Genomic DNA, 23,344 nt, shown 5'->3' with positions numbered 1-23,344 from the left:
GATTATGGTGGAAAATGATTCTGTTCTCGACAAACACTTTGCATTGTGTTGTTTGCGTGATTTAGTTGAATTCTGATCCGTGTCAAGAAACCCAAGTGAACCAGAGCTTTTTTTTTCTTCTTCTTTTTAACCTTCAAAAGTAAGAAATCTGAGAAAAAGACATGCGAAGGCTTGTTGCTTTTGAAATCCGTCGCTCGTTCATGATTCTCTGTGCGTCTTCAGATCGTTCTGACCTTGAAAAAGAAGTGGCGGAGTTGCGCGTCCAGTTGTGCAAGGCCTCGGTCCTCGGAGAGGTCGAAGAGCTGAAGAGAGCCCTGGAGCTCAAGGAGAAGGAAAGGGTCCAGCTCAGCGTCCAGGTGAAGGTAAGCATCTTTGTAAAAACAACGAGAGGCTCACTGAAGGTGCTTGCATGTTCTCTTTAGTTACTTATCGTCCACAGTATAGGGGATATATATGTATGTGTGTCTATTGATATCCCCCTTTGTATTTCTACTAGGGATGTCCCGATCACACTTTTTTGCCCCCGATACCGATCCGATTTTTCAGAATTGAGTATCGGCCGATACCGATACTTTCCCGATCCGATACTCACGTTGCTATTGCAAATATACCCAATAGTCTATTTTTAGAACAACTAAGATGTCTGAAGCTAAAAGCACTATTGGCAGAAGCTTTGTTCAGCTAGAAATCATTATAAAACTCACTTATTGAATCAAAATTCTTCTCTTACTCTTTAGTTGTTGTAAGCTGAGGGTACATCCACACAACGAAAAAACGATCTTTTTTCTCCCTGGCCTTCTCCCAAAAAACCGTCCACACCTCACTATGAACACGGCTCAACACGAGGCTTCAGGGCATGTAGTACACATGCCAGGCCTTTAGGGGCGCTGTGACTCACCAAACACAATACAAAAGCAGAAGAAGACAGACCACATAGAAATTTAGAAGTAGACTTCTGCACATAAACACATAAACCACTGTATATAACTCTAGTTTTATAGGTCTATGGCCCCGCTCCGCCTGCTTCTAGCTTCTGCAGCTCCACCAGAGCTTCTAGTCCCTGATTGTTGTGGTTATTAGGGGACGTTGCGGCCCGCATTCGGCTGGATTTGCCGATCCCCGATTACTCACAAATCACCAATATCGGCCCTGATCCGATATCTACAGATCGGATCGGGACCTCCCTAATTTCTACACACAGATTAAAATATGCATCCATGAACAGACTTATATTTGCATATTTTTTGTCCCTGAGCAATTTCTGCATTTAAATTAAATTTCGATTAGATTTGTGCATTTGTGAGTCATTCCATATGTATGTAATACGACATGTTTGTGCCCATGAGGACCTGATAACTTCTCTGTCGCTTTACCTCCACCAGTCGGGTTTACGCAAGTGGCTTGTGCTGCGATTTAGGCGTTGTTTTCGTGGAGCCTAAGGCCTTGAAATGTTGTCTCTTCCAGTGAAACGCATCGTTTTTGTGTTTTCGTTTCAGGGAAGTTTCGCTGCAACGTTTAGAAAAAGGATGTTTGTTTCCACGAAAACAGCAGAAAAACGCTGAAAACCACGTCGTCGGCATGTCGCGCCACGGGTTGGTGCTGTTTTTGTTGTGAGAACACTCGGACATTAAAACAACCAAGTGGGCAGACGTCCGTACGGACAGACGATGGAGCTCGAGGCCGCCGCCGTCGTTATTGTTCATCTACTCGCACACGAGCAGAACGAGTATTTATCACGCCTGTGCATGTTCATGCACAGGAGCAGCCTTTCAGAAAAAGTTGCATTTCCCCTTGTTTCCACGGAAACGGAATATTTTCAAAAAGTTTCACCTCGGGGCTTTTACGGGGACTCTGTGCACCGTTGTCGTGGAAACGGACACCCAAAACACAACGAAAGTTTTGCCATTTCTCTTGAAAACACACACGTACAGTTATTTTGCCGCGATTTTAGCCCCGTCGTCCCAGGCTATATCTGCTCTGCGGGAAACCAAATTTAGATTTTCGCATTTCAAAAATACCCACCATGCAGAATCTATGGTAAACCTGGACAACAACTCCATTGCTTTCGCTTCGAGTGCTGCCATTTTCATGTTTGTGAGTGTCTGAGCCGGCATTCAGCTTCTCTATAATCTGTTGGCAAATGAGAAATCTAGTAGTTTTTTCAAAGTTTGAATTTGTGGTAAAACCAAGGAAAAAAAAAAGGTCAAGAACTGCAACTCTAAAGAAGAAATTTAATGTGTGTAAGGCCTCTCGGCTGGAAATGAGCAACAATGCGAGCGCGCTCTTTGACTCGCTGGCGTTCTCGCCCCCGAGCGGGGTTATGTCAGTTTGCCGGGCGCCTCTCATCCATGGTCGGATCCTCCACCAACCTCGGCAACACTTGATCCGCTTACAGTCATCAGATGAAGTGACAGCTGGAATAGGAGATCACAAGTCGACCAGCAGTCATTTATCCTCCTCAAACTGGTACAATGTGTCACTTCCATCACCGTAACAAGACTTTTATGCAAAAAAAAAGAAAATTGCACATCCTCTTGCAAAGCAGGGGTATTCAAGGCTTTCATCAACAGAACGTTAGCAGCGATCGCTGCACTTTAAGGCACATTTCTTTAATCTCTGCCGTTTCCTTCGTAGGGGTTCTGTCAGAACGCCCACACTCCTCCGTCACGCGGGAGGTGTGAGGAGAAGAGGAAGTTGGCGTTTGCATGGATCACCTGGGGCATTGCTGTATGGCGTCGTTGATCAAAATCGATGCTGAGGGGAACAAAAAAAACAAAAAACAAAGGTTTTTGAAAGAATGAGGGATTGTCTGTGGTTGGTCCATAGATATTGGCCAGTTTTTTAAATTAATTAATTAATTCATTCTTTTTTTTAAATTTTGCATTTTATTGATTTTTCCTTAATTTACGTCAATGTTCTTGGATTCTACACCCAAAACATCATCAACTCTTCTGCGTTGAGGATCGGGGGTTCTTGCACGTTGGAAACATTTCATCTAATGGTAAATGTTCAGCGATATGGAGAAAAGGCTGAAAGGTCGAATTTCCCCGAGACTAATCAGCGTTTGACCAATTACTCCCGACTCTTCTTGTTCAGTGTGAATACCCCAATGGTTGCAACCTCGCCACCACCTTTCTTTAAGCTCCAATCAATCCTCAGATCGGTTGCGATTTTCTTTTGATCCACGCCGTCTCTGCTCTCAGACTACTTTTCACAGCGGCGTTGAACATAATCCAATTGTGGGCGGCGTGTAAACAAGCCGCGACCCTCTCCGACCTTTCTGTCTTTGCCTTTTGGTCGTCTTCTTTGCTCACTGTTCCTGCCCTTTTGCTCTATACCCCTTCCCCTAAAAAAAAAAAAAAAAAATCGATGGTGCTGTTATCTTGGCTACTTTTTCTTCTTTTTTTCGCCAGTCATTCTAAACCCATTATTTCACTCTCCTGTCTCCTCCTCCTCCTCTTTTTTTTTCTTCCTCTCTGCCTCCCAGGAGAAATGGCACTCACTCAAACACACACCTTGACCTTTCTCTCTCATTTCTTTTTTCTTTTTTCTTGACATACAAGGAATTATCATCAGAGCTGGCGGGGAGGGAGCAGCAGCAGCTGCGAATGCTGGAGCAGCTCAGGGACTTACAGGTATTTTCATATTGCTTTCATTAGAGGACATACAGTATAATTGAAATCGAGGGTGAATGGGCATTTAGATTGGAGTGCAGTGTTCAGAGCTTGAGCCACACATTTGTATTGGAGAAACTAGTGTTGTGTTAGTGATGCCCTTTGGAGCTGGAGGAAGAAAAAAAAAAACTGATTTATTCATAAAGTCAATCATTCTTTCAGAGTCGGGGGCAAACGGAGAGGAGAGAGACGGAGGCGCTGCTCCAGGAGAGCTCGAGGAGCAGGGAGGAGCTGAGGACCAGGGCCCAGGAGGCGGTGCGCCAGTGGAGGGCGAAGTGCAGGAGGCTGCAGAAGGCGCTGGAGGAGGAGAGGGCCCAGGCTCAGCTCCACGCCGACAAGGCCTCGCAGGTCGGTGCGAGCACATTGCGATCCGTTCACACGCCCGTCTGCCCTCCCCAGCGTTGTTCACGCACGCTACCGCTTTTAAAACTGCCATTCGCACAGCTTTTCTTGCAAACAGTCCACTCGGGGAGCGTTGTGCAACTCTCCTTTCTGAAACTAAAGAACCGACTTTGACCCATGTTGGAGAGCATAAATCATAATATCCAGTCCACCTCCGCAGGTTTGATTTTTCGACTGTTTCTCAACTTAGCTGTGCTCAATCACTTGATTGCCTCTGTAAAGCAACATTTTGCATGTGATTATTGGGACGTCTGAGTGTACGGAAGGTGCAGCCGTTTAAAATTGAAAGCACTCGAGCGCCTTTTGTATTGACTAAAAAAGAAAAAGCTGCCATTTGCACACCCACTTTGCCAGAAGTGGCAATATGCATCATGTATGAACCTTGATAAAACCTCCTGGGAGCCGTTTTCAGCGTCGTGTAAAGAGAGACCGAAAACTCGACAGAAGCGTTTTTAACTTGAAAACATTGTTGTGTAAACAAGGGCGGGCTCTCTTCTTATAGGTTCTGGTTTGTCTCTCATTCCCTCATTGAACGAATTTAAAGCTCTCAGTGGCACAGGTCTGCCAGACTGTGGTGAATCTCACACTGCCGCTTATTGACTCTGCATCGTTTGGCGCTTGTTGGTCGACTGCAACTATAGTTGGCCGGCGTCCGACTGCTCCGTCTCAGACGTTCTGGCTTCCGCTCCCACTGCACGCTGAGTTATCAGCCAGCTGGCAGCAAATCCTCTCACTTTCTTCCTTTCTTGCATTATCTCAACGTTTGACTGCCGATTATGCAGAACTTGTGTGACTTTGATAGTCTGGTTCGTGGCCCTTTTTAAGGTGACTGTGTGGGGAAAATTGAAGATTCAAATCCCAAAGTGTGATTCAAGGATGTTTTAAAACTTTAAAACTGCAAAAATGACCTTAGATCTGTTGTAGAGCCTTAAACTCACCAAAAGGACGAACAATTTAACATTTTTAGCTTAAAAAAAATTTCCTCAATTGGATACATTTCCACTTTAAGACATGCTACTCACTGCAACTGCCCTATCATATATTCATAAAAATAACTAAATGGGTTCTTCGGTTCCATATATGTTTGAAGCTAGTTTGATTTCTCAACTATGTTTTTTTCTTCTTCAACCAATTGCATGATTGGCTGGCAGGAAGTCAAATTGCTCATACAGAGAAGAAATGCACAAGGTACTGAATATGCAGATATTTATTTCACATATAACAACAAAGGAACACACCTCACATACATACAAATTCTACTATCTATATAAGTGTTTAAAGTATTGCCATCACTTGTCTCACTGATGTTTTTTCCATAATATTAGCCTGTTTTACTCTCCATTGCATGATGATAGGAGTTTGAAGTTATTACTTTCCTTGCAATTAAAAGCAGAACTCTCATTAGGTATCTACAGTCCCATTGTTAATATTTATAGTGTATTGTTCTCTGCCTGCTTGTGTGTGTGTGTGGGGTTTCATTACAAAAACAGCACCCACTAGTGGCCCAACATGGAAACCACCATTTTCAGCAGAAGAATGATGCGTTTTCACTTGAAACAATGTCGCGCCTATATTTGGTTCCAATTCCTATTTTTCGTTTACCTCCCTATCGTATTCTGACATCTAAAAGTGAAGAGGATGATGATGATGATGTCTCTACTAAATCTCGACTGTGTGAAGAAAACTAGATTATGTCCATAATAAATTCTCTCGACTTAATAGACACAAACATTCTCGTAACTGTATGTTTGGCCACTCAGTGGCTTTGTTTACGACTGTCTTTGCTTTATTTTATTATTTTAACTCATACTGGTTTATTTAGGCCCTTTGTTTGGAATTTCTGGATTACTTTTCTAAAAGTAGGAGGGTTTTCTGTGCATGCAGCCTCGAATTGCCCCTTCAGGGATAAATAAAGCAGTTGGATTTGAATGTACAGAATGGAGGCCAGATGAAATAAATATCCACTTTGCCTTTGCAGATTTAGCTGCAATATTCATAATAATTATGCATTTCTAATCGTTTATAAACACGCGTTGTCCATGATCTGTCAATGTTTTCTTGGTCCAGTTACTGCATTGGTGAAAAATGAGCTTAGAAAGCAGCATTTAATATGTATTATTGGATAAAAGAGACACCCTGTGATGAGGCCAGAGTAACTGCTCAAAGTGCTCAGTATCTGGCAGGCTTGTAGGATTACATGCTGGGAAATGTTCATGCACTCAAAACAAAGCGCAGTAAGTGGACGCTTATGCAAATTTTCTCTTCAATGCGTGTATTGCATTGTGTCAAAGTCGGACCCGGACTGCTGTGTCACGCATTGGCTTGATTAAATTATTGAAATTAGAGCAGCTTTTGTCACACTGATTGTGTATAGCTGACTAATTAATGCCTGACCATTGTTATTACCTTTTTAGAAGTCACTTCCATTTTCGTTTGAAGTGAGGGAGTCACCTCCAAACGGGCTCCTCACCGACAGACGGAGAGACCGACCGACAGACCGGCTCCCACCTGGCGCGCCGACGTGACGAGAATTAATTACGAAATCATTTCTGCCCTCTTAATGAATTAGGGGAGAGAATCAAGTGCTCAATTAAATGATTAGGTTCTGAGCCGCAGCAAAGTCTTTGCAAATTCCGGTGAAAGCCAGAGTATTAGAAGCAATCTGCCTTGAACAGACCTGACCATTGTCCCTTATCGGGGAGTCGAGCGCGAGCGTTTTCCTATCAGCGCCAGAGCTGGTTCTGCATATGTTTCTCCCCTCTGTCTCTCTGTCACTCTTTCTCCTGCTCTCATCGTTATTGTTCTTTTTTGTTCATCATCTCCGTCCTTCTCTTCATTTGTCTTTATTTTCTGTCCTCCTCTATTCCGTTCTCTCCGTTCCTCCCTGCAGGCGGCCCGGGAGAAGGAGAGCTGTCAGGCCCAGCTGAAGGCGCTGAGCCAGCAGGCCGAGGCGGCGCGCAGGGAACTGGCTCAGGTCCTGGGCCGGATGGCCCAGCGCGAGGAGGAGCTCCACCGCAAGGACGTGGAGCTGTCGGAGAGCCACCAGCGCTACCTGTCACTGCAGCAGGAGGTCCGGGAGGTGCGGCTTAAAACGAACATCGTTCACACCGCTACAGACAGGCTACACAAATCAACGCAACAAAACACATTAGATTCATTGCCGAATTTCCATAACAAGACGTTTGACTCCAGGTGAGGGAGGCCAAAGCTGCCCTGGAGGAGGAGGCTCAGCGTCAGTCTGCCGTCCAGGCGAGACTTGGAGACGAGAACCGCAGGCTGGAAGAAGAAGCTGAAGTCCAGGCCCGGCGGTGTCAGAGAGATCGGGACGCACAGGCGGAACTCCAGGCGTCCCTGAAGCAGATGAAGGCGTCCCACACCCAGCTGGCCCAGCGGCTGGTGGGAGAGGAGATCTCCAGGAAGGAGCTCCAGAAAGACGCCTCAGAACTGAACGGCCGGCTCAGAGTGCTGCAGGAGGAGCGGGACGCCCTGAGCCAGCAGCTGCAGCTCCAGAGAGAGGTCCATCGCAAAGAACTGGACAACCTGAAGGCGTCGGTGGAGGAGAGCAGGGTCAAGAAGGACCGCGAGGTGCAGGACACGCTCAGGCTCTGCCGGCAGGAGCGAGAGGAAATACAGGTGCACCTGAAGGAAGCTAAGGTAGGTCCTCTTTAAAGATCAACGAACGGTTTGAATAACTTTGAATTTATACAGTACTATAATGTTTACTTCTTGGTTTCTCTTGGCAATAAGCTTCAGCAGCCTCCTAAAAAAATTTTTTTTTAATTCTATTTTATTATTAATTTGTTCCAGACATGTCAAAACAGACAAAAAAAAACAGTTAAAGAAAACAAAAAACAAACATGCATGTGCAGTATTCAAAGCATTTTAAAATAGTTCTATCTTGGGGGCTGTTTTCAAAAAGTTGCATTTCCAGTGACTCCGAGCACCGTTCTTCTAAACAAGGCCTGAATCTTTCCAGAAAATTTTATTTGGTTTTTGCACAATAACTGAAGCTATTTTGGGAAGAACCTCTTCAAAAATTATTCCTGATCTCTGGCTGGTGTATCAAAAGTCACACATACACACACATTTATGAAAATCTCTTCAAATGTTCAAGGTGATACTCCAGTTTTTTTGCACCCCCCCCTTCACACACCTGGCCATGGATCGCAGAGTGCTACACTCTAATTGACATTTCGAACATCATTGGCTCACATTTCACATTCAGCGCGGGGTAACACGCCACAGCCACTAAACATCTGGCGTATTTCCGACCCAGCGAGACGCAGACGAAATGCTCATTTAGAATAATTCCCCTCGTCGGCCGGGGCGCCGTATCCTCGGGAGCGCGGGTGAACCGAGGATAGCCGAGCTCCTAATGGTGCGCGCTGCCCCGTGGATCTTCACGGCCGTTCCCAAGCTCAGAGCTTGAATATTTAAAAGCCCACATATCAGACCTCCGCGGTCTCATCAAGGCAGTGCCTGAGATGGAGGACTGCACTTGACTTTCTCCCTCAGCGCCCGGCAATCCCCCCCTGCGCCCCCCCCACCCCCGTCCTTTACCTTCAGTATTTCCAATGATGAGCTCTCCTGGGTACACTGTTTCTTAAGGGGCATGGTCCCCTCTAATATGCTTGAGTTTAGCCCATTAGCTGCACTGAATGGCATTAATATCTGACATAGCTCATTGTAATGGTGTCGTTTCCGAGTGCGCCGAGGACAAGGGCGTTTGCCGGGATGTTTTTAAACACTCGCCGACGGCTGCCGCAGATGTCCCTAAGAAGCCCACCCAATATTCACACAGCATAGCCGGAAGCCTGTACTGCAATTGTGATACAGTCGACTGTCAGGAAACGCTTAAATTATTCCTTTTTTCCTTGTCCTTGTCCTCTCATATGTGATTTCTCCTCCGCTCTATCTACGCACCCTCCGTCTTAATCCATCTCTTTCTGCCTCCCTCCAGTTATAATTTAGCATTTTCGCTTCCAGCTCTCCCCTCTTTTTCTTTCTTTCTTTTTTTTTTTTCCTTCTTCTCTGTTTGTGTCGGTCCCGTCACTCCCCATCAATCCCTCAGTGTTTGCTGTTCTCTCCTCTTTGCTATATCTTGAGCCGTGTGCGATAATGTTATTATCGTAGCTCGACAGCTAATGTCTGCGGCTGGCTGTTGCAAGGTTGAGCTCTTCACAGACACGAAGAGGCAGGCATTAAGGGACTCCAGCATCTTGAAAAAGCGCATTTACCCATTTCTTTAGACCCATTACATGGTGCTCTCTGTTTGTACGGCCCAAAGTATCATGTTAGGCCTTTCTGTGAATGTAACCTCTACCTTCCCCTGTGTACCTTTAAATTGTTGACGAGTCCTCTGTGTCTACCAGCGACGTGCTCTGACCTAGAAATCTAGAAATTTGTACTCTTGCTGATCCAAACTTTTCTCTATCAGGCGGAAGCTGCATCAGACAAGGAGGTGTGTGCCGCGCTACGTATGAAGTTGGACCGGATGAAGGATGAATGTGATAAGCTGGCCGCACAGCTGAGCACAAAGGAAGACGTGCACACACTTCTCCAAAGGAAATACCAGCTACTCAAACAAGAACTGGAAGAGAACGTAAGCTTGCCATATTTTCATCTGTAAATGAAGCTTTTGAGACTTAAGGAACTCCACCACAGCTCTGTCTTGGTTACCTTTGCCCCCCTTTGCACGACAACATTTTCACGTGAAACTGCAAAACCTTGGGTGTCCATTTACGTGACAAAGCAACTTTTTGAGAATTACTCCGAAGGTGGAAAACGCTCGTTTTGAAAACGCTCCGTGCAAACATTGTAAGCAAAGCTTTCTGGAAAACCTTGGGATTTGTCTTCGTATCGATGGCAGTGACGCTGCTACTGTGCATGCACACCACGGCCGTAGAAAATAGTTCTTCTGCACATGCTCAGCAGACGGCCTTCAGAGTGTAAGGTAAGAGCATCATACTGGGACAGAAATGCCACTTTGCAGAAGACACGCCTCCAGCTCAGACGCCATGGTCGTCTCCCCGCATCCGACTCTTGAGAATGGAGATGATCTGGTTGAGGACCAGATCTGGATGGAATGACTGGTCAGAGTCACATTGCACTGCCTTAATCCTTCCTTTTCTTCTTGGCTTAGATATTCAAGATGTCAGCTCAGATTGTGGGATAATAAGAGGTTAACTTGTACCAAACCAGCACCGTTTCTGTCCCGAGGTGGTTCACAACAGCTGATTGACGTATTGAACCTTATTTCACCTCTCTGGCAGGCCGCTGGTCTTTCAGAGGAACCACGCATCGATTCCAAAGAGACTGAATGTGGAAAAAAAGGGCTCTTATTAATGTAACACAGGCACTTTATTATCCCAGGGACTGGATAATGATCCATGATCCCCGGGCGGCACTGATCACTCGGTTCCTGCCCTATTGATTGATTGGGTCCTGCTGGAGGCTTTGAGTCTATTGACAGAGGTGGCAAAAAAAAAACAAGGAAACATGAGCAGAGCTGAACAATGTGACTCTTTCCCAAAATTGTCTGTATTTCTGTAAGTGTCCATTGTCGAAGAAGAACCAGAAATATTGACTTTTTTTTTTTCCCTCCTGAAATAGAAATGAAATATTGCTGACTTTCATCTGCAAAATGTAAGAGCGAAATGTCCTGAGCTGCTCTGCCGCGCTGTGTCCCGTCCTCAGGTCAGGTCGGGCGAACGGAGACGGGCGTCTGAGTCGGAACTCGCCCAGCTGGAGCAGAAGGTGTTAGAACTGGAGGCAGAGCAGGAGGCTGTGCTCACCTCTATGGGCGAGGAGCTGGACGCAGCCTGCCGCGGCCTGGCTCAGAACGGGGAAGACAAGCTGCAGGTATGATCGCTTTTCGTTCAGGCGTCCACGTTTAGCGGTTTGTGGTTGAAGCGGCTGCATTTTAATGTCAAGGACGTGAACTTTATTTAGGTGTGAAAATGGAAAACCCTCGTCGTGTTCTGGGGCTCCGTTTGCGCGACGGTTCTTCGAGACACTGAAAACGCAACTTTTTGAAAACCTTTTCAAAAATGCCCCGTCGCCATGGAAACAGGGAACGCTGCTACTCCCCATGTGAACCACGGCCATAATAAATAGTTCTTCTGCACGTGCGCCAGTAGATGGACAATAACGACAATGTTTTCCTCCAGAGTGTCGTGACTCCCAGTCCATATTCTCCAGACTTGGTAGTGTCGGAGTTGAGTCACCCGGAATAACAATCCAACTCGGTCGCCTGTACTTGCCATAGTCAACGTTTACAGCTTATTGTTCTCTGCGTGCACGTGTGTGCGGTTTCCCTACAAAAACAACCAACAGCGCCAACTTGTGGCCCAACATGAAAACTACATCGTTTTCAGCATTCAAAACATTTCCGTGAAACTTTTCTGAAACAAAAATGATGCGTTTTCACTCATCATTGTAGAAACTATCCAGTCATAAGACAAGTCTGTATCAGCTCAATGAGAAAGATGGAAACATTCTTCAAAGTTTGTTTATCCGGCTTTTCTCTTTAACGTGGTGCAACTGGGGTTTGAACCCAGGCACATCACTATCAAGCTGTAGTGAACAACAATAAGTGGAAAAGCTTTTAGAATTACAGACCTATTTGAGCCCCTCTAACCTTTGACCCGGTTCAGTTCAAAACTATCACTCCGTTTAACCGACAGCCCACACACTCCTGTAGGGTTGTCCATGAGACGCTCCATTTATTTCATTTGTTTCACGTTACTTTTTGCTCCCTGTCACTTCACGCTGGAGAGTTTAACCAGTCATGATGCATATAGGAGACTTCAGTGAGACTGAACTACTGTTTGATGCTTCTCTTGCGTGTTGACGACCCTGCAGGAGAAACTGCACTGAAGAGATGGGCTGCTATTAGATTATTTATGCGTGAGATTGTGTCCCTTGTATGCTTTTGAGAAATCAGCCAGAAAAAAAAATTATTTTTATTCTGTGAACTTTTTGAACTTGTTTATAACTGATTGCGGAGCTTGACGCTGAGTATTTTACCCGATAATCACTTCTGAACATGGTTTGAGGCGTCTGCATTGTTGGATGAGGTATACCGGATGAAAACAAGATGGGAGTGTTTATTACCTCGCTGTCTCGGACAAAAGCTTCCGCTGCAACGCGTTTCTGTGTGGTAGTTGTATTCAAATGTTGTTTATGAATGCTGTCATTTAGCAGAATTCTGTCGATGCGTTTTCCATTCCTCTGCGACATCGGGAGAGCATTGTGTTTCTGTGAATGTGGTATTTTAGGAAAGTTAATGAGGGAATTGCTTTGAGACATTCGTGGTTAATTTGTGGGCAAAAGTCAAAATCCCGGTGTCCAATCTAAATGACTTGGGGGGGGGGGGGGGGGGAAGAGCAGGACACACTCTGGACAAGTCGCCAATCCACCGCAGGTCAGACAGAGAGACAGAGGGACAACTCACACTCACATTCACACCTACAGGAAATATTAGGTTTCTGTTTACGTGGCATTTTCAAGCGAAATCGCACGACTTTCATTGTCTTTTTTGTGTGCGTTTACACAACAGTGGTACTTGGACTCACTGAAACCTTTTTGAGTAAACTTTTTGAGAATGGCTCCCCAAGTGGAATGTTTTTAAAATGCTCTATCACGGTGTAAATGGGGGGGGGGGCACACACAACTTTCTGAAAATGTTTGAGCGGAAACTCTGCTACTGCGCACGTACACCGACACTGTAGTAAATAGTTCTTCTTCACATGCACGAGTCGATGGACAATAACAACAATCAAGTCTTGTCAATCTCGTCGCTAATTAGCCTCTAAGCCATGCAGTCAGCGTGAGTTTGTAAAAACACCCATAATGCAACAGCTATAGGAGAGGTCGCTGTGTTCTGCACCAGGATTCATTAAAATTGGCTTTATCTTGAGATCGTAGTCGTTTTTTGTCGTAATTGTTTGGTTTTGTGAAAGTAGGCATTTTAATAATGTGTTACTCTGCACCACAACAAAGAAAAGCTTTAAACTTTGAATTTAAACATTATTATCACATTTACTTTACTGGTTCGGCCGACTAAAGAGACGATCTGGATGAATGTGGCCCCTGTGAAACCAAACACAAAAAAAGACAAAGCAGCTCATATGTTTACAAAGTCTCCAGCATGTTTGTTCAACATTTACTTGTTTGCTTTTAATCCGGGGGAATGAAACACTGATATCACTTTCTCCCAAAAGGGTTCTCCAGGTTTCTGTGTTTTATTTGTTCTGAATTGTTTTCCACATTTCTGTGTCGGACCACACCTTGTGGGGGCTTTGTAGTCAGATCTTATTATTCTCTTCACAGAAATGGAAATGTCTCTGCTATAAGACAACATTTATCATACTGTTTCGCTGAATTAATTTCTGGACATAATATATTAATTCCATCCTCTTAAGTAACTATGTAAGTAAAAATGTTTCCTCTCCTAATTCTGGCTTTGGTAATTACACTTACTCAAGTGACAGCCTTTAATCTGGATTTAGGAAGTCTTTTCCCCTATTATTTGTTTCAATAGTATACTTCAGGGTAGTTTTATCTCAAACTAAATTGCCAGCCTTATACCAGTGTTTAAGCCGGGTGGTTGAGCTCTCTCATCTCCTTACTAATAAACATCTTCACATGTCTTCTAGAGGATGTACTCCTTGCTCGTGCACTTATAAACACATGGCACGCTCCCTCGCCTCCTCCATCACACATTAGAAGCTTGTTTTCTCCTCCTGCTCCAGGCTAATGAACCCAGACTGCTCTTATCTGCGCCTATAGATTTCTCGGGTCTCGCCCGGCAGTGAAGCATTTAGACTTGGCAGCCAACACCTTGCCTCATCTGTAATCCATCACGTTGAGAAGAAGTCAAACTTGGTAGTGATTGACCTAATGAGGAGAATCATTAGCAGTTAAAGAGTGGATTTATTTTCCGTTACCCCGTGGCAGAAGTTGTACGACAGCGTGGAGACGACGGAAGTTGAGGAAAAGTTTGTCCGGGAGGTGGTGTAGGTTGGCTTTCGGCAAATCGGGTGCCGGGGTCTAGATTTTGGGATGCACCGATACCAGTAAGTCAAACTTACACTCCAAACAATATGGAAAGGCTTTGCATTGCCGTAGCCTCTATCTATGCATTCAGCGCGGCACAGAACTCCAGGGGAAGTAAGCAGGCTGTGATTGGTCCACTCTACGACGTCAAATGGTTAGAGTATGTTAGGCTGTGTTGTTTTTTTTGGTCATTCTAATGGCTTTTGTTAATTACTCGTATCGGTATCAGCAAGTACTGTAATTTCCGGACTGTTGAGCGCACCTGAATATAAGCCACACCCACCAGATTTAAGTTCGGAGTTCGGAGTTTCGTGTGAAAACAGCAGCAGCTTATAGTCCGGACATTGCGGTAACTAAAGGTTACTTGTATTTGGCCTTTAAAAAAAGTGGTATTGGTGCATCCCTAGTTTTTAACCAATAGTAAATATATGTTGAAGATTCCAACCTGCCAGTTTTTCAGCTGGGCTTCCTCGTGTGTAAAACACATCAGCTACCGACTTCTGTTTTGGAATGCAGCTTTGCACATTTTGTCATTTCGTCTCTTGAATCCTTCCCATCCTCAACATTTCAACTTCTAAATGAAGAGAAATGCCACAGTGGCCACTGAAGAAATCTTGTCTGTGTCCTTTTCCTTTCACTGATTGCCTCAACATCTTCCGCTCTTTAAGTCTGACACCCGTCTCCGGTTTCTCGGTGGAAGGTGAAGATAACGCGCCGTAACCAAAGACGCATCCGCGGATTTATCCGCATTCTGCAATAGACATAAACCGCGCAGTCACACATTTAGATTAGCTGTGGCAGACGCCTGGATTGTACCGCTGAGCAAAATAGTGGCGTTCGCTTTCACTTCAACCCCGTAGACTTTCAACTCCCAACTCACTTGTTCAGTTTCTCAGCAGTTTCACCTCCTTTTTGTCTGCCGCCGTGCCGAGCGCCCTGTGATGGTTCGAGAGCGAGAGTAAAGAGAAGCGCAGATTCGTGTTTTCATCCTCCCACACAGTCGCTGCCCCCCCCCCCCCCCCCTCGTACGGCGGTAACACTCCCTGAGACAAGGACCTCTGCACAGCAGTGCTCCATCGCCGCACTTTGAGCTGCAGTGGCAGCAACCTGGGAAATCGTTTTCGCTTGGATCTGATTCTGAGTGACGGCTCGAGAAAGTTGCCTGACACCTGTGCAGTGGCGGCGCTGTTTGCACGAGGCGCAGACCAGAGAGAGTCCACAAAACCCTGCTGTGTGTTTTCTGTCTGTTGATCATGCATCAACACCTTGCCACAAGGGCCTACTTGGGGAAATAAAAAAGAAGTGAGCTTTTATGTCGACATTGTTCATGCCTGTGCGAGAGGTTTTACATGAGAATTTATGTTGAAGTCTACTGGCTTTTTCTTTCTTTTTTTTTTCTTTCTTGGAGGCAGGGTGTGTGTGTTTGCTGTGTTATTAGTGTGGCTGGATCCATCTCCATAATAATACCAAAACCTTTACTACCACAACATATTAATCAACATGCTGGAACGGTATGGGATCAAGGGAATTTTTCAACAATCCAATGACTCTGTGACTGTAAATGGGCGAAAATGCAATAACTTGGGTTCATTACATAAACAACCAACATCACCCACTAGTCGCCAAACAATACTAAGTACGTTGTTTTTAGCGTTTCTGCAATATCCACATGTCGTGTATATGGACAAGGTTTTCAAACTATTGCTGTGTATATGCAGAAGTTTTTTGGAAGCAAAACATGAAACATGATGAATTTGAACGGTGTCTAAATGACGTCGGTAAACATTTTAAAAAGCAGCTGTATTTGCAGATGACACAAGTATTTTTGGTTCAGGGGGGATTTTACTGGAATTACTAAGGACAAAAACTGCAGGAATATGTAAATTAAATAAATATTTTGACGAGACTAAATGATCACTCACTCTAAACTAAGCGTAGACCCTGTCCACGTGACGATGCCATTACATGTAACCGCATCGTTTCTGGCCAATCGTCAACACGCCGCAGCGTTTCAGGAGCCTGAGTGGAGAAATGTCAAAATGCAGCCTCTGTTTTGAGCTCTAGATGGACACAGAATTGTTGAAAATGATGATGTCATCGCACCACCACCCTCTCTCCAACGTCCATTATCAACAGGTATGGGGGGGGGGGGGGAGTGACAGGGAGAAAGAAGTTTGTTTTGACTCATGTGGACATGGCCTTATGCTGTTTGAGAACCGTCCAGATGTCAATAGATGGAATTGACATTGTAAGAACTCATGAAATCAAATTTTTTTGGTACAGTATTGGATGGAAAAATAAACTGGAATTCTCCCGTTAAACATTCAAAAACATACCGTCACGAAGTATTTCAACACTCAATAAGGCAAAACATTTTCTGGAGCACGAGTCCCTCCACATTCTCTACTGTTCACTAATCTCACCATATATAAATTACTTTGTAGTATTTTTTTATTTATTATGTTCAAAATGAAATTAGACGAACAAACGAACTACTATTGCTGTGATCAAGAGAAGTACAGCAGACTGAAGTAGTTGGAGTAAAATCGGGTTGTACAGCTGAATGCAGCCTTAATGGCCATCGGCAGTGAAACGGATAGAGACCCGATCGCCTTGACAAGCTCGTGATCTGCTTCAGACGAGTGGGCGCTTGTGTCAGATGAGCACAAGAACCCCGTCATTGATCTCAACCGTCACTCTCCAATTCTCTTCACAAGACTTTAAAATTGATGTTATCCGAAAGTACTTGAAGCTCTTGAAAATCCCTCAAAAAAGGTGTAGCATAGTTTAAGTGGGTTTAATACATTCGCATATGACCGATCACAAATGAGCAACTGTGAGAATCATTGTGGTGTATTTCTTTGTGTGTTTTGATTGTCGGCATCGACGACTAATCAGATTGAACAAATACGACATCGGTCGAGAACAGTTTGTTCTCTTGCAAAATTTATATATCAAATTAAAAAATGGGTGAATGCAAGGTTTTCCAATGACAGCAACTCTGTCAAGCAAAGATTAAAAAATAAGAGTGCGCCATGCTGTCAGAAACCTGGGTTCATCTCGGGGCAGGTAGAGAAGTAAAGGAAACGTTTTGAGTCTTCTATGTGGACTAAGGGCACGTTCACACCAGCCCTGTTTGATCCGGACCAGAGTTCACTTCAGGGACTTTCTGGGAAAGTCTGCTTCGTTTGGACACGTGTGAACGCTCCCCTGAACTCTGATCCGGACCAAACAAGTGAAAATGTGGATCTCGGTTCACTTGCGAGTGAACTGTCTGCGGACTTTCCAGCGGCTGCAGTGAGGAGGCGTGACGTAGACCGCAATGCATTTTGGGTAGTAAACAAGATAAAGAATAAAACGTACGAATGAGAAGAAGCAGAAGCACAAAGAAGGGTTGGAAAATGGAAGGAATGGAGCTGGAAAACTTCCCTGAAGTAAACTCTGGTCTGGATTAAACGGGGCTGGTGTGAACGCAAACCAGACTAAATGAAGGTGTGAAAACCACTACAATGCTATTCGTTCAAACATTTGCAGCACGTTTTTAACATCACTCCTGTGATAGTGATAACTGCGATATTTTTGCTGGCAATAATTATACGATTAAAGTTTCCCGCTGTTGCATCTCTATGGCTGATAAAGGCCACGACGTCTTGACACTTAATTTATTTGAACAGATAGCAGATTCCCGCTTCTCCGCACTTCAAAGCGGACGGAACTGGCGAAGCACTAATTCTCGCTTTTGGGTCACTGGCTCGCGTGAAACAAAACGTGTAATGAAACGAAGACAGAATTATTAACCTTGGAGGTGTGACCCTCGACAGAGTGCCACTTAGCTGTGTCTGTGTTAATCTGCCTTTGCCGCGCACGTGAACGTGTGCGTCAGGAGTCATTAGCAGTTGGCAGACAGTCGGTTTGCGCTGCCGATGCTGACAAGCTGGTACCGGGAAGGACGGACCGAATTCCCTCGGCTAATTTCCCATGACACACGCCACCTCTCTGTGTCGGTGTGCATGCTCCGGTGTCTGTAGTGTCAGCGGCTGTTTAGCTCATGCATGCCCATTTCAGCTGGCAGGACACACTCCTCATATGACCTGAGTGGATCTGACAGGAGGTTTTGTCGGATTTCTATTCCATTGTTTGTCAATTCACGTTTTCATTTTTCTTTTCTCTCTCTATTTTTTTTTATCTTCTCCAACAGTTAATTTCACATTTTTCTGGTGGTGCATTGGTGTCAAACATGAATCCTGCACAGGTTCAGTTCAGCCTTGCAGCATGACTATGCACTATGTAAAATATTTAAAACAAAAAAAAATTCATTTCTCTCGCACAGTTCAGACAATTCGCAGTGCTTTTACAAGGAAACGAAGGAAATACATTAAAACTAGTCGATTAAGACTCTTAATCTCAAGTGATTAAGACTATGGAATAGAGGAAGACAAAGCGATTAAGAACAGCATAATAACTAAAGTTATTAAGCCAGAATGAGATCACGAGTGTCTTAAAAATAAAACACCAAAGAGAAAACCTGCTGAATGTTGCATAAATAGTCTCTCCTAAGAAGCAAGATAAGCCTTAAAAAAAACAACAACATGGTTTTAGATATTTGAACAGATTTGGTGAATAAAGTATCAAGTTAAGTAAGACATTTAAATGAAACGAAATACAAGCTGCGGATAGGTTTTGAACATCAGTATCAGTATTTTGCATCAGAACACAATGTTACAGCTGACGACACGAGGTTGTGGTGGAAGAACAACTTGTTCACATAAAGATAACTGGTAGAATATTGATTAGTTTTTTTGTTTTTTTTTCTCATTCCAACAACGTGTTTGTATTTCTTGGCACTGAAACAAACGAAAAGAAGGATTTGTCATTATTTCAAGGTTATTATGCTGCGAGAGCAGATTGGGCCTTATGTGGCCCCTGAGCTTGACACCCCTGCTTGAGACGATACCAAGATTACAAAATGTGTTAGATTTGCACTCTGGCGTTATCGACTGTGTTCCAAGAATACTCACATTTACATTTATCTCTGTTCCCTTCTGACAGGCAATCTCCCAGAGACCTGGATTAGTGAAGGACCCCCACCGCTGGCTGGCTGAGACAAAGGTATTCATAAGATGCTGCATTAAAAAAAATATTTTTTTACCAAATAATTATCATTCATAATTAATCAGATTTTGTCATATAATTCCTACAAAAACGGCACTTCCTCTCAATCCAGATGAAACTCAATGTTAGCGGTCTCCTAATAATATCTAATCTATTGAGATTACTGTAATATGCTTAAGGATTTGACATTTTGTGTTTCCAACAGCATTCAGTGCTAAAAGCAGATACTCTGCAGATTTCAGAATCTTACTTCAATTCTTAGTGTTTTTCAAACATCAGACGGAACAAAAAAAATAAATAAAAACCCTCTGGGTCAGTTCGGGTGAGCAGCTGGATTAGCAGTGCGCCTTCTGAGGGGCCTTCGAGGACCGTATAGAAGGTCGCTCATCTCTGATTCCCGAGAGTTTAGAGAGGCGCTCAAGCAACGCACCATCACTTTACGTCTCCGTGGAAAATAGAAACAGATTCGCTACTCAAAAATTCAATCTTATTTTTTATCTCGCCAACTACAACACAGTCATTTCAAGATACGGAGAAAAACCAAACGGTTGCACAGCAGCAGGTATGGAAGAAGGCGGGAAGGAAAAACTTCCCTTTTTAACATGAAGAAACCTGCAGAACCAGGCGAAGAGGGGGAGACTTTCTGCTGCTCCAGTGGTTGTTTTGACAGTTTCCTACAATTCATGTCTTCATCAAACGTGATCATAAGAGTTTGATTCTGGAAATAGCGTCTGAAACAAGTGAGTCGATCGAAGGAAAATAATCCACATTCCACCTTTTGTATGCGTTTCATCTCAGACTTCCATTTTTCACGATTACGACTTTTGAAATGGTTAAAATGTTCACAGAGAAAGATAATCCTCAGTTTCTAATGAACGAAAGTTGAAGCCCCAGTGAACGTTTCCGCCCCGTGCCACTCTCCCCTCCCACTATGCTCTCAGATCTCTTTCCTGCTGGCAGTGATGACTAGTCGCACAACATTGCTTCCTGTTTTCTTTTTTCATACATTTCTGTATATATTTACATTTTGCACGTTTACACACACACACATAAAAAAAAAAAAAAAAAACTCTTTTGCCTGGCGGGTGTCGATTTAAGACTGGCTGGCTGCCAGACGATCAGTACGCTGGGAGGGAAGTCTGCTCCAACCGGAGAATGATTGTTAGTTGTGGAGGAAAAAAGCCTTTAGCGCAGCAGAACATGTGTTGAGCACATCGAAATCGGAGTTTGTTTCCACAGTAATCGAAAGATCAGGGACATCTACGTAATACCTCTACCTTCAGTTTTCAATTCATCATACAGTGAGCAAATAGTTCCCATCCAGTATTTCTCAACATATAGAGGGGATGCGTCGTTACGACTGCGGCAGTGATACACTTTCTAAATGTGTTTGCACAGCTCTTCTCGGCGTGATTTATACGAGCTGTCAGAAATGCTCTCGGAGTACTGTGCCAGGATTAAAAGAGTGGAGAATGATGGTGATAATTAGCTCCCTCAACTAGGAGTTTTTATATCTGTAAAAAAAAAAAAAAGCCCAAAACGTTAGTTAGTACTTACAGGCTTGCACAGCTGGAATACTCATTTAGTCATTCACTTCATTTAACTGTGACATCCTGTTGTAGGAAACATTGTAAAATTGTCCATGGTGGTCTTGACACTGTGCTCCGCGTATTTCTGCTCCTGTTGCATTCATGAGCTGAATGATATAATACTCAAAGTGAAGCGGCGCTTTCAAGATCTCCGTCAACTTTTACGGCAAATGAGCAGGAATCCTTTTAGATAGAGGAGGTGTTTTTTTCTTATTTCTGCCACTTTGCTGTATGAAAATAAGGATTCCACTGAGACGTTCTCCTATCAGACAGTTTTTGGGGTCTAAATTAAGTCCCTGCACAATGTCCTTGCATTGATTAGTGTGCAGATTTCTTTATCAGAGAACCACGCGGGAGCAGAACATGCACTTGTTTGGAGGGTAATTTCATTATCAGCACACGTACCGAGTGCAGTGTGTCGAGGTCTGTGTTGGTGACGCCCCCTCCAGTGTCCCTGTGTGTTTTTTTAATAGAAGCTTTTATCCGGCATTGTCCAATACATGCATATCTCTGATAAACCGACCAGACGAAGCTCCGCTGGCTGTGCGAGGAGGTGCGGGAGCGCGACACCAGAGAGCAGCGCCTGCGGAAGCAGCACCAGCAGACCAGGGATCAGCTCAAGGCCCTGAGGCGGAGTCGGGACTCGGAGCAGGCGGCGCTCCTGCAGCGCCTGGACCAACAGGAGAGGCTGCTGCAGTCCCTCGGCACGGAGAAGGAAGGTACGCACTTTCAGCTTCGTCACTGCCGTCATCTAACAGTGCTGAAGGTGTGAGGAGTATTTCCTCTCAAAGAATTGAAGAAGAGGGCCCAACACATTAACGTGATGTCGGTACAAGAGAGGAGAAGACGTGTTTTCTTAATGTTATTTTCTTATTCGCCTCCTGCAGAACCAGGAGGTGGAGGCTAATAAATGTTGCTCCTTAATGTAATTCATGGAACTTTTCAGCTCATTGGCAAAAGTTTAATATGACAGCTTGCCACACGTGAGAAATGATGACACTGGCTGCTATATATTCATTTGACCACCAGGGGCGCACTTTCAAATGTATTATGTGATGAAGTCAGGTGATCCGGATTACTACACAGATGTAGAAATGCGTCTAAAGACAATTTCTAGAATTTACCAAGAGTTTCTGATCATAGTCTAAAAACGCCTACTATATTTTTACTTCCAGCTACATGTAACCGATTGTTTGAAGACATAAATAGAATATTGTTTAAATTGCAGTTTTTTTTTCATTCAAATTTCAGGTTTGTCATGTGTTATGAAACGATAGTTCATTAAATGTGAACTTTCTAATGATATATTAAAGCTAAGACAGATTTTGAGTTCTAGTGATTGTAATAAATTTGCTTTATTACACATCAGTTCATCTACATCTGCGATAGCTGCGTGTTTCTCGCATTTGAAATCGCAGAGGTCTTTGGAGACGGCGTGGGTTTTGACGAAGCCGCTCTTCACCAGGTTCCCTCGCTTCTTTTTCTAGTTAGAACGGCGTTTTCATCATCGGAGGTGTTCATCTAGTGTTGCTGTCTTGTTAATTGTCTAGTCGATTGATTTTTCGAGCTCGTTTGGCCTCCCTCTGACTTTCTCATCTTTCTCTTGTATAAAGTAACGAGTTGAAATTCTCAATTTGAGGGATGATTTTAAGCCGGGACAAAAATTAAACGTCTGTCCCGCACACGAGTCCGTCTAAAGTCCAATTCACCTACATATGCATATTGTTATGTCCAGTTCTGCCGGTGGTTGTTAGGTTAACATCAAAAGTGCTCATCTTTCACCTGAGATGGATAATTCGCCCAATCGATAGCCCAGCAGCGTTCCGTGAAAGCAGTCCCAGTCGGTTTTCTTCATCAGGGAGTTGAAACTTGTTAAAATGAGCTCATTGGACAAGGAATCCATCGCTGCCACCCCATCCCCCCCCCGTCAGGTGAATTAATTGTTCTGGAAAGACGTGAATATTTACCATAAGTAGCTCCTAATGAAAGTGCAGGGACTCCGTAACCATTCCTTTTGATTGATCCCGCCGCTTCAAACGAATCTCCTGTTTCCTTCTTTTCTCATTTCCATGTAATCACATCTTCATTAAGAGTACCGACTAATTCGGAGCCGGCCTGCTGCTGAACCACGTCGTGGTTTTTTTTTGTTGTAATGGATGCCTGGAAAGAGTTCTGGTTGTGCCTGTGAATCTGATGCATTGTTTTTTATTACTTGTCAGTGCGCAGTGGTCTGTCTGTTTCATGATTACAAATGTTTGCGAGAGCGCCTTAATAGCTGTGAACTTTGAGTCCCTTTTTTTTTTTTTTTTTTGTGGAGAATGGACTTGTTTGTTTCCTTCCTCATCCCCGGGCCCGTTTTTGACTGAATCTCTGCTAATGAGCTGCGACTGGGAAGAATAAGAAGAACTTGTTTTGGGTGCTTCATCCGGACAATACATGGAAATGGACCTAATTTGTGTTCTATTAAGGGAGCGAAAAGACGCGGCACGGCCATCGACGGAGGGCGAG

The 23,344-nt window shown here is 44.1% G+C and overlaps 1 protein-coding gene across 1 annotated transcript in view; it reads left to right on the top strand.

The window, feature by feature from the left end:
* The window catches only part of cep128 (centrosomal protein 128), a 57,001-nt gene that overhangs the window by 11,894 nt on the left and 21,763 nt on the right, over positions 1-23,344 (top strand). Inside the window, exons 11-19 of the mRNA XM_080491040.1 lie at positions 223-362; positions 3,564-3,635; positions 3,837-4,022; positions 6,967-7,155; positions 7,269-7,730; positions 9,514-9,678; positions 10,773-10,937; positions 19,185-19,244; positions 21,363-21,555. Coding sequence (XP_080347166.1) covers positions 223-362; positions 3,564-3,635; positions 3,837-4,022; positions 6,967-7,155; positions 7,269-7,730; positions 9,514-9,678; positions 10,773-10,937; positions 19,185-19,244; positions 21,363-21,555 — 1,632 coding nt within the window. The remainder of the gene's footprint in view (positions 1-222; positions 363-3,563; positions 3,636-3,836; positions 4,023-6,966; positions 7,156-7,268; positions 7,731-9,513; positions 9,679-10,772; positions 10,938-19,184; positions 19,245-21,362; positions 21,556-23,344) is intronic.

The sequence above is a fragment of the Lipophrys pholis genome, assembly GCF_963383615.2.
Source record: "Lipophrys pholis genome assembly, chromosome: 21".
NCBI lineage: Eukaryota > Metazoa > Chordata > Actinopteri > Blenniiformes > Blenniidae > Lipophrys > Lipophrys pholis.
The sequence above is the reverse complement of the archived record's forward strand: the minus strand, read 5'-3'. Positions and strand labels throughout refer to the sequence as shown.